This window comes from Heloderma suspectum, chromosome 2 (assembly GCF_057233095.1).
Source record: "Heloderma suspectum isolate Gila_16-S chromosome 2, 16-S_ref, whole genome shotgun sequence".
In the NCBI taxonomy this organism is placed as follows: domain Eukaryota; kingdom Metazoa; phylum Chordata; class Lepidosauria; order Squamata; family Helodermatidae; genus Heloderma; species Heloderma suspectum.
Window position 1 is genome coordinate 265,987,995 of NC_139459.1, and position 12,047 is coordinate 266,000,041.

A 12,047-nucleotide genomic window follows, 5' to 3' on the forward strand; every position below is an offset into this window, starting at 1 on the left:
TCCACCTCTCCTTTTGTTCCTTCTGTTCTTCCTGAACAAGTTATATCCTTCAGTTGCTGTATTCGTCATGGGAGTCATCCCACCAAGTCTCAGTTACACCTATCAAGTCATAATTTCCCTCCCATATTAAGAGTTCAAGTACATTCTGTTTGTTTCCCATACTCTGGACATTAGTATATAGACATCGAAGACCATGTGCTTCATAGTCTGGCTTTCTTCCTACATGTTTGTGAAGACTATTCTTGGGCACTATTAGAGCTGTTCTCTCTGTTGCGGTGAATCAGCCTTCGTCCATTGTGACCCCCAACTTTACATCTCCCTTCCCCATAGGATTCAACTTAAAGCCCTCCTGATAAAGTTCTTCATGCTGTGGCCAAACACATTCTTCCCAGCCTTTGTGAGGTGCAACCCATCCCTTGCCAACAGTCCATCTTCCAGGAAGTATAGCCCATGGTCCCAGAATCCAAATCTCTCTCGTCGGCACCACCTTCGTAGTCAGTCATTCACCCGGAATATTTTTCTTTCCCTTTCTATCCCTCTTCTAACTACTGGAAGGATGGATGAGAAACTACCTGGGCCTCAAAGTTCTTGAGTTTCTTTCCGAAAGCTTCAAATTCTGACGTGATTTCTTCGTAGCTCCGCTTGGTGGTATCATTTGTTCCCACATGGATGAAAATAGAGGGATATCTGTCAGTGGGCTTTATGAGTGTAGACAACTCTTCAGTCAATTCTCTAATCTGTGCTCCCAGGAGAGAGCATACCTGGCAAGTCCATGGGTCTTCGCCACATTTGTTGTTCAGTCGTTCAGTCGTGTCCGACTCTTCGTGACCCCATGGACCATTGCACGCCAGGCCTTCCTGTCCTGCGCTCTCTCCCGGAGCGTGCTCAAGTTCATATTCATTGCATCCGTGATGCTATCTAGCCATCTCATCCTCTGCCGTCCCCTTCTCCTTTTGCCTTCAGTCTTTCCCAGCATCAGGGTCTTTTCCAGGGAGTTTTCTCTTCGCATACTTGGGTTTTAATCCCACGCAGGAAGGAGTCTCCGACAACTACTACTCTTCTCTTCTTGTGGTTGTAGGCCTTGGTTTCATTGCCTCTACCTGCCTGACCTTCAGCCTCTTGACTGCTCTCATGTGGGGCCCCCTGTAGTTCTTCCTCTGCAGGCTGTCCTCCAGTCTCATCCCCAAGTACCTGGAAACGGTTCCATAGTTCCTCTGCTTGCACTGGTGCAGAGTAGTTTCTAGGTCTTCTGCTCCCAACTGTTACCCTTTTCCACAGAGTATCCTCTACTTCATTTTTCCTCAACTCAGTATTTTCCTTTTCTGCCTCAGCTTGCTGTTGCTCTTCTAGCTTCCATACTTCACTTTGCTGCTGTAGTTCCATTGTTGTCAAGCACTGTAATTTGATAGCTCATTATCTCCAATCTTTTAAAAAAATGGAATAAAGGTCATTTAGTGTGGGAGACGCCCTGGAGGTTGACGACATCATCTAAAGGACCCGCAAACTTCCGTGAGTAACCAATCTCAGTGGCAGGATAGAAGCTCTGAGTGAAGAAGCCCGTATACTCAACTCTAATACATTGCGCTACTGTTTTGTTGATGTAGATCAGGGTTTCTTATGGAGGAAAAGATCTGGCGATAGGTTTTTAGTGGAAGGTGCAAGCCTAGGGAAAGCACAGCTGCATGACCATGTTGCAGTGGCCAAATATGCCTGCATCTACTAGAATGGACACTGACTTTTAGGCCTTGCCTGCATGACAGCCTCCCAAAGTGCCTCCCAAAGCCTTGTAAACCTAACTTCTGTTCCAAGTAAATCAGTAGAAAGCACTGTTAAGGTGAGATTGTTCTCTGCGATATCAAAATCTGCTTTAGAAAGCCCTTTTAATTTCAAAAGAGATTTGCTATGTGACATTGGGGAAACTGCTGTCCAAGAAACACAAGCCCAGGGTCCCCTTCATCATGCGGAACTACTGCAATGTGATGTATTCCAGCCATAGTTATTATATGAGATCTTAATGATATAGGACGGGATACAAATGTTTTAAATAAATAACATAAATAAATATGTCCCTGCACTTGCTTTTTTTGTTATTTTTTAATTTGTGAACATGGGTGAAAAGAATGCTAATTCCATGCATAAACAGGAATTCCTCCCCTGCCAATTTCCTTATTCAGATAGCTCTTTCCCTGCTGCTGCTTTATGGGGGCACTGTATGGGGATTTCTGGGGGATAAAAGGTGAGCCTTCTCTCCACCCCCTACCCCAGCAATCCTCATAGAGATTGCTCTTTCCTCATTGCTAACAGTGGTGGGGAAGAGCGATCTGTATGAGGAAAACAGTGGGGGAGGAATTCAGCAAGGGGAGGCAGTCTGGGGGATTGTAGTTAAGGCCTTGGAGGAGGGTGCATGCAGGGTGCAGGCCATGGGTTGTGTATACCTGTACTAACTCTTCTAAAACCCTGGTTTCTGTTTCTTCTACAGTGTTCAACAGAAGCAATTTGCAGTAGAGAAGCACTAAGTAGGAGTGTGTTACTTAACCTTGTAGCTCTTCCCCTTTCTAGTCATTTCCACTCCCCCCACCCCCCACCCCCGCTGCGGTCCCAGACCAATTTTTCCCACCAAAAATGGATTATCAGAACCCTATTCCAGGTAATCATAATGAGTCCACTTAAGTTCAGGTTTTTCATTCTCCAGAAGCCAGGAGGAGGTCTCCCACCGAGTGCCTATGAATTGTCTTTGAGAACTTTGACATAAGTTGGCAAAAGTGAAGGGCGTTCTTATATGACTCTTACCTGCAAGTAATATTCAATGTATCTTTGGCGTTGATCACGTATTCCTCTTCCGTGATGCTGAGAGTGGGAGGGGTCATAGAATAGCCACTCACTAGATCTACAGAGAGAAAAAACAAGTTCATGGTATAGCACAACAGCATGCACTGATTAACGTGATTATTTACTGCAGCAGCTCTATCAAGCACCTGTCATGACCTGACTTGGTTTGATATTTCAGGGTTGTCTGGTTAACACTGAATGAAAAAATGAGTAATAGCATATCAAGATTCATTTCATGGGTTTCAGTCAACTGGTTATAATGGATAAATGAGCAACGTGAAAAAGCCATCCTGCCATTTGTATCTCTACGTTTCCCTGCTTCTGGCACACTGTTAATTTGGCTTATCATTGTGAATTTTTTTTAATGGTTTTGGAGTTGAGAAGAGGTGACACTGTTGTGCATTAAGCCCAAATTTCAAAAATAACAAGACTCATATAGAGCATATGGCAAGAAACACAACGTTTATTGAATATGAAGTTAAAACTCACAATCTGCAAGAGAGGAGGGATACAGTTACCACTGACAAGCGTGCTGACTGCTAGATGGCTAGTCTAGAAGCACAAAGGGAAGTTTATCACTGCTCTGAGGCTGCAGAGGTCTTGCTCCAAAGTTTCCCCCAAGATGCTGGTCCTTACACTCTTTTCCCAGTTCTCAGAGAATCAATTGCTCAAGCCTCCTCCTTTCATACCCTCTGTTCTCTTGACCACCAGCTATCAGCACATGGTCAGAGAGATGTCAGCTCTTAATACCTATGGTCACTCTGTACGTTATAGTCTTTGGGTGCTCTTATGGAAGGTTGCACAGGCTTGTGTCATCGGGCTCAGAATTTTTCTACATGAGGCATTTATTGTGAGCTCCTCATTCCTTACAGTTGTTTATGGTTTCTTTAGATGACACTGTGACCCTCTAGTTTTGCTTCTGTTTTTTCAGAGCACTTTTTTATTTTAGAGTGGGAAAAATGGAGTACTATTTCTGAAAGCGAAGAAAAACATATTTTCCTACTTGTCTAATTGCGTTATTCTGCTATAGCACAGAACCACCTAGAAGTTATGTGGCAGGAAAGGAAAAGCTCTTATATAGAGCTCAGATATTAATTCTGCAAGGAAACCGAAAGTAGATACAGCAGATTAACAGCCTTGTATAGAAAAGCTCTCAGTGCTGTTACTGGTCTGAGAGAGTTAGGGGGTTTTTTTTCTTGGAAATGTACAAGTTCTTCAGCCAGTTTTTATCACACATTGTTTCTTGCTAACCTAGAAGCAGAAGCCTCAAACAGGCTTAGGGCACAATCCTATGGCCACTAGTCAGCGGCTAGATGGTCATAGGACAGGTCGGTTCCCGGGAACAGGCCTCAGAGCCTGCACTCCAAGGTCAGTTCCCTGAGAACCGACCTCCACCCTCTCCTGCGCCGCCTTGTAGGCAGCGTGGATCGGCCCCACACTTGGAAGAGCAGCGCGGAGCAGCAAAAATGGGGCGTTCCTGGGGGCAGGGAGGGTGGAAGTGCCTTTCCAATGCTTCATATCCACCGTCCCGCATCCCCCGCCTTGACTTCCCGCAGATAGACAGCTGAAATCGGCTGTCTAGCCATGAATGCAGGGCAGCTGAAGTGCGGAGGGAAGATCCCCTCCGCTCTGCTCCTGCCCTGCATTGGGAGGCGGCTGCCTTTCCTGATAGGATTGCGTCCTTAGTAGTTTTACAGGTGCCCCGTAGCCAATGCTCTTTGCATAAGTTCTGCAAGCTATGTGTAATGGAGCAGCAATCTAAGTCCCTGTGGCAAATTGTCTCTTCCAAGTTATCCATTCGTTCTTACGCATATTCAAATAATTCCAATAGTTTGAAATAAAATGTATACCAAAGAGGGAAAGGCTTAATATAATATCTAAAAGAAAACAAAAACATATATGACAAGTGTTCCACTGAGAGGTATCCCTCTCTTCTCATCCATGTGGGAACAAATGATACCTCCAAGCAGAGCTACGAAGAAATCACGTCAGAATTTGAAGCTTTCGGAAAGAAACTCAAGAACTTTGGGGCCCAGATAGTTTTCTCATCCGTCCTTCCAGTAGTTAGAAGAGGGATAGAAAGGGAAAGAAAAATACCCCAAGTGAATGACTGGCTACGAAGGTGGCACCGACGAGAGAGATTTGAATTCTGGGACGACGGGCTATACTTCCTGGAAGATGGACTGTTGGCAAGGGATGGGTTGCACCTCACAAAGGCTGGGAAGAATGTGTTTGGCCACAGCATGAAGAAATTTATCAGGAGCGCTTTAAACTGAATCCGATGGGGAAGGGAGATGTAAAGTTGGGGGTCACAATGGGCGAAGGCTCATGCACCGCAACAGAGAGAACAGCTCTAATAGCGCCCAACAATATTCTTCACAAACATGTAGGAAGAAAGCCAGACTATGAAGCACATTGTCTTTGATGTCTATATACTAAAGCCCAGAGTATGGGAAACAAACAGAACGAACTTGAACTCTTAATACAAGAGGGAAATTATGACTTGATAGGTATAACTGAGACTTGGTGGGATGACTCTCATGACTGGAATACAGCAATTGAAGGATATAACTTGTTCAGGAAGAACAGAAGGAACAAAAGGGGAGGTGGAGTTGCAGTATATGTTAAAAATACATATCTCTGTACAGAAATACAGAAGGATGAGCTTGGTAGCCCCATCGAGAGCATCTGGGTTATGATAAATGGAGCAAAGAATAAAAGGAACATGGTGCTCCGAGTCTACGACTGGCCACCCAATCAAGGAGAAGACCAGGACGAAACTTTTGAAAAGCAAATAGCCAATGTTTCAAGGAAGCATGATGTAGTAGTAATGGGGGACTTCAATTTCCCTGATATTTGTTGGGAGACAAATTCTGCAAAACATGGCCCCTCCAAGAAATTCCTGACTTCTGTTGTGGATAACTTCCTCCTACAGAAAGTAGAAGAAGAAACTAGAGAATCGTGTATCCTTGACTTGATCCTAACCAACAGAGATGACTTAGTGGATAAAGTAGCAGTTACAGGAATTCTGGGGGAAAGCGACCATGTTAAACTTGAGTTCTTGGTTCTAAAGGAAGCAAAAGCCAAGTGTAGCCAAACACGTACCCTGGATTTTAGGAAAGCTGCCTTTAATAAACTCAGAACAATGATAAGTAAGGTCCCATGGCAAGCGATGCTAGCGAGAAAAGGAGTTCAAGATGGGTGGGAGCTTTTAAAAAAGGAAATTCTCAAGGCACAATCACAAACAATTCCAACAGGAAAAAAAGGTGGAAGACAACAGAAGAAGCCAGTGTGGCTTCACAAAAACCTTAGAGATGACCAAAAACTAAAAAGCACACATATAAGAAGTGGAAGGAAGGATAAGCAACAAAGGAAGAGTACAGGCAGGTAGCACAGAACTGCAGGGATTGCATCAGGAAGGCTAAAGTTGAGAAAGAGCTGAGGTTAGCGAGGGATGCTAAAAGCAACAAAAAGGATTTCTTCAGATACATGCATAGTAAAAGGCAGAGGAAAGAAATGGTGATTCAACTATTAAATAAGGATGGCAAAATGATAACAGATTTCAAAGAAAAGGCAGAAGTGCTCAATTCCTACTTTAGCTCAGTCTTCTCCCAAAAGAGGGTCTATGACCCCCCTGGCAAAGGCGAAGTACAGGCTGAAGGGGCAGGATTGCAACTTGAGATCAATAGGCACATGGTCAAGGAACACCTAATTCCTTTGAATGAGTTCCAATCTCCAGGGCCAGATGAACTGCATCCTAGAGTAATTAAGGAACTGGCAGAAGAGCTCTCAGAACCACTGTGTATTATCTTTGAGAAATCATGGAGGATGGGGGAAGTGCCAGATGACTGGAGTTGAGCTAATGTTGTCCCAGCTTCAAAAAGGGTAAAAAGGAGGAACCTGGGAACTACAGACCAGTCAGTCTGACATCAATCCCTAGGAAAATTCTGGAGCAGATGATAAAGCAATCCTCTGTAAGCACCTTGAAAACAATGCAGTGATTACTCGAAGCCAACATGGATTTGTCAAGAACAAATCCTGCCAGATGAATCTGATCTCATTTTTTGATCAGGTAACCTCCCTTGTGGACTGCAGGAATGCTGTGGACATAATATACCTCGACTTCAGCAAAGCTTTTGACAAACTGCCCCATGATATCCTGATGAGTAAACTAGCTCAACGTGGGCTAGATGAAACAACTATGAGGTGGATCCACAGTTGGCTACAGAATCGGACTCAAAGAGTGCTTATCTATGGGATCTTCTCAAACTGGGGAGAGGTAATGAGCAGGCTACTGCAGGGCTCAATACTGGGCCCAATGCTCTTCAACATTTTTATTAATGACTTGTAGTGGGAGGTGCAGGGAATGCTTATCAAATTTGCGGATGACACAAAATTGGGCGGGATAGCTAATACCTTAGAAGACAGAAACAAAATTCAAAATGATCTTGATAGACTGGAGCGCTGGGCAGAAAACAACAGAATGACATTTCATAGGGATAAATGCCAAGTTCTGCACCTAGGAAAAAGAAACCAAATGCACAGTTACAAGATGGGGGATACTTGGCCCAACAACACAACAAGAGAGAAGGATCTTGGAATTGTTGTAGATCACAAGCTGAATATGAGCCAACAATGTGATGTGGCTGCAAAAAAGGCAAATGCTCTTTTGGGCTGCATTCATAGAAGCATCGCTTCCAAATCCCAGGAAGTACTAGTTCCCCTCTACTCAGCACTGGTTAGGCCTCATCTGGAGTACTGTGTCCAGTTCTGGGCACCACACTTTAAGAAGGATGCAGACAAACTGGAGAGGGTTGAGAGGAGGGCAGCAAAGATGATCAGGGGACGGGAAACAAAGCCCTGTGAAGAGAGACTGAAAGAACTGGGCATGTTTAGCCTTGAGAAGAGAAAGGTTGTCACAGAGAGGAAGGCCAGCATCTCTTCTCAATCATCCTAGAGTGCAGGACATGGAATAATGGGCTCAAGTTACAGGAAGCCAGATTCCGGCTGAACATCAGGAAAAACTTCCTGACTGTTAGAGCATTACCATGACAATGGAACCAATTTCCTAGGGAGGTGGTGGGCTCTCCCACACTGGAGGCGTTCAAGATGTGGCTGGACAGCCATCTGTCAGGGATGCTCTGACTTGGATTCCTGGACTGAGCAGGGGGTTGGACTCAATGGCCTTGTAGGCCCCTTCCAACCCTACTATTCTATGATTCTAAGTGTGGGGCAAAGCAAATACATTGTAGAAACAAATATATCAATATAGTGAAAATAATAAAAAATATCTAAAGCCTTAATTATTTATTTTATTATCCTACCTTTTTTCCTCCTTAAGGAACCCAAAGTGGTGTACAGAATCCTCCTCTCTATTTTATCCTCACAACAACAACCCTGTGAGGTAGGCTGGGCTGAGAGTCTGTGACTGACCCGAAGTCACCTCAGCTACCATGGCTCAGTGGGGACTAGAACCCGGATCCCTCGACTCCCAGTCCAATACTCAAACCACTATAGCACATGGCTTTCAAATAACACAATAATACAGGATATTTATTTTTGGATGTTGTGAAACCTGCTTTGGAGGTAGTCGAGAGACATTCTAGCACCCTTACCTGTTAAATACATAGGAAGCTAGCTGCCTTATACTGGAGTCAGACCCTTGGTCCATCTAGCCCAGTATTTTTGACACTGACTGGCAGCGGCTCTTTGGGGTTTCAGGCAAGGTTCTTTCCTAGCCCTGCTGGAGATGCTGGGGATTGAACTTTGGACCTTCTGCATGCAAAGCACATCCTCTGCCACAGCCCCTCCCTGTATATTCTATGACTCTACTGCTGCTCTAAATTATTTTACTAGTGAGCCACATGGGCAAAGGTTCAAATCTAACCATTACTGACTAGAATTCCAGCAGGGGGAGACAAGGCTTGGAACTCATAGCCCTGGAGTGGGGGAAAGACGGGGTATGAAAACTGTGACAAGCCCACAATAGTAGGGTAAAGTAACTTAAGCATCACTCAGACTTCTGAAGTAAGTGCACGGTAGGGTTTTACTTATCCTGGCTTGTAAATCACTTTCTTTATTAGTAATCTCACATTCTGGGATATATTTTTCATAGGATATCTAATTTACTATGACATTAGCGAGGATTCCTTTTGCCTATAGGCCCCTAGGTTTTAAAAAATGCTCAAAATACTGTGGCCTACTGAGATTACTCTTGAAAGCAAGGATCACAAAGAGAGGAATTATTTTTCATATTTACACTCTCTCACCCCAAACTCACAGATTCTCTTTTACAAAGGAGACAATGTCCATATAGATTTGAATTGTAGATGATTCAGGTATCAGGCACACTTTTGACTCCTTGTTTAAAACTATATTCCAACATCTAGGTACATGCCGCTTTATGAGTAAAACAATACTTGTTTTTCAGTCATACCATGGCCAGAGGAAGTTAAAATATTTGCACTCCTTGGCCAGTACACACTTATGTTTTATAACAACAAGGGGAGGATAAGAGAAAGACAGTGGGAAAGAGAAACTGAAAACTCAGTCAGCTTGAATTACAATCTGGAAAAGCACGTAAGAAATGCCAGAGAAGCAGGAGAGAGAACATTTGGGAAGCAGATTCCCCACAGACTGCTGAGAAACGTGCAAAGTAACACCCAGACCATAAGAATGACCTGCCCAAAACGTAGCTCTGTGTAGACATCCTTGCTCATTTTGATTGTTTTATACTTCCTTCCTGCCAAGAAGTCATTCAGACTGCAGCCATTTGACTAGGAGTATCTATAAAAACTGGGCTAGCATCAGCAGTCTTTGCACCTCTGTCTCTGACGGACATGCTTGTCTCCCAACCATGCTTTTCCTGTAGTAGCAGCTGGAGCAAGAGTAGTAATAATAGTAGTGGCAGCAGCCACAACAGCAATATGAAATGACAGGATGGAGGCAGACCCTCCCTGGATTGTTATGATATCGAGAGCATTTTTTCCCCCTTTGCTCGTGGCATTTAGCATCATGATTTCCAAAGTGTGAAGCAGACTTTCCTAAAGAGGAACGAAACAAACCACACTGCCCTATTGCTATGGACTGACATTTTTTTGCACCACGGACTGGGGGCGGGGAGGTTTCGCAGGCGGACTTCCAGCCACCGGGACGCAAATGGCGTCCGTGTAGCGGACGCCATTTGTGTCCCTGTTCTTTGCAGTAATAGGCTACGTAAATCTATTACTTGAAGAACAGGGACGCAAATGGCATCCGCTATGCGGACGCCATTAGTGTCCCAGCGGCCGGAAGTCTGCCAGCAGCTGGGGCTGGCCAGCAGCGCCGCGGACTCGCCGTGGAGCAGAGCCGGCCAGGGCCAGCGAGGATTCCAGGGGGGATGGACGGATCACCTCCTCCGCCCACGGACCCAAGGTAAGTGGGTTTCGCACACCCCTTCGCGGCCTGGTTCCTAACAGGCCGCGGACTGGGGGTTGGGGACCCCTGCTCTACACCACCAAAATGGGAATAGAGGAAGCTACTATGTTGACATGCCCTTAGGTGTGCACTACTGACCATCTGACTAAACTAAGGTTCAAGAAGTAGAGAGAACCTTGTTAGTTTGGACAGTACAGAACAGACTAATTTGGTTTGCTGTGACAGATATTACAGTTCAGCATGGGACCAGACCAGAAGCAACGATCACAAGGCAGAGGTATCATTTGAATTAGGCCTTGATTACAATATGAGAGGCTTGAACATTCTCTTCTTCACATGTGGGGGTTGGATAACTTCTGTTATATTGCTGTGTGAGATAACTGTTGAATGAAACATACTAGGCTGTGTGTGGAAAGATGGAGTATCTCTTTGGTCCTCACCTTTACTCATCACAACCCTGAGTATTTAGACTCCTACTGAAAATACCTCAACAAAAAATGACAGAGTAGAAATTATGGACTAAAAATTATATAGATCTCCAGGCCAACAAGTGAGACCTTCGTTTGTTGTCGTAAGATTGTGGATGTGAGTAGAAGGCTGCTAGAGGAACAAAGGCTGCTCAGAGATTGCAACTGCTCCTCTTTCTCAGGAAGAATGCCATCAGGAGGGTCAAGAACAGCCTGGCTCCAGCCCTTGACCAGAGAAGCAGCAGCAGCTGCAGAAAGACTGTTCCACCTGCCATTTACACTGGGACTATAGAAGCAAGGGGAATAGTTGTAAATGGCTTTGTAAGCCACCTTGACAGCCATTTGACTGAAAGGCAGGATATGCATTGTCAGTATAAATAAACAAACAAATACGTAAATAAATTTCACACAGTGTACTCTTTGATGTAATAATGTTTCCACAATGTCGTTTTACCAAGTAAAGTTTTTGCTTGGTGAATATTTCCTATGAACGCATGTAACAAGATTCAGTATTTACCATATCTGGGTGAATTCTGACTGCTAGTTTTCAGAGGTTTTACTTCATATGATAAGTGTTCACCATGCTTGAACAACTGAAGATGCTATGAACTATCAACAATTCAAGATAGAATCATTCTTGGTTTGACTTCCAAAAAGTAAAGTAAGAATGGATCCTCAGTCTGCTCTGAGCACATAGTCGCAGTCAGCTGACAACAATTAACTATAATAAGAGAAGAACAAAAGTTAGAGAACAAGTAGTAGAATCAGAGCAGGACTGAGCACGTGTGCATATACATGCACATGAACACAAACACAGATGTGAATGTCTGAGTTGGAGATATGAAAGATAATGAAGGCAATGAAGACAGAAGCCACTTAGAGAGGTCAATGTCTATCGATGCATTTTTCAACCCCCAACTTTAAAAGAAATAATGGTTAGAGATTTGTATTGCCTTCCAGTTTTTGAAGTCCCTCTGGCTTGCATTAACACCATGTTAATTAAGAGTAAGGATTTTTTTATAAAATTGTTAACTTGTGTTTTTCAATATTCACATCATTCATCATTTGGATATTGTGCACTTGCAGAGGTCTCTAAGGCCTGAGCACATGTAGCCAAACTAGGTCATCCTAGCCCTGGGCACAGAGGGTTCCTACCTCAAGCCCCAGAGTTCTTAACACTGAGATGGAAGTGCAAACACAAGTGGAAAACCAGCTCCAAACTTGCAGTACTGGGTGAAAGAAAACAGAATGAATGAGTGGGAGAGGTGCAGCTGGAAAGGGTTAAGCATCATTTCCCCCCTGAAGCTATAACTTAACAAGTGTTAGATGCATAAG

At 44.1% G+C, this 12,047-nt stretch overlaps 1 protein-coding gene across 1 annotated transcript in view; it reads right to left on the minus strand.

Moving 5' to 3' along the window:
• FLT4 (fms related receptor tyrosine kinase 4) overlaps positions 1–12,047 on the minus strand; it is a 147,014-nt gene that overhangs the window by 93,372 nt on the left and 41,595 nt on the right. Inside the window, exon 3 of the mRNA XM_084839141.1 lies at positions 2,791–2,887. Within this exon, the coding sequence (XP_084695267.1) occupies positions 2,791–2,887 (97 nt within the window). The remainder of the gene's footprint in view (positions 1–2,790; positions 2,888–12,047) is intronic.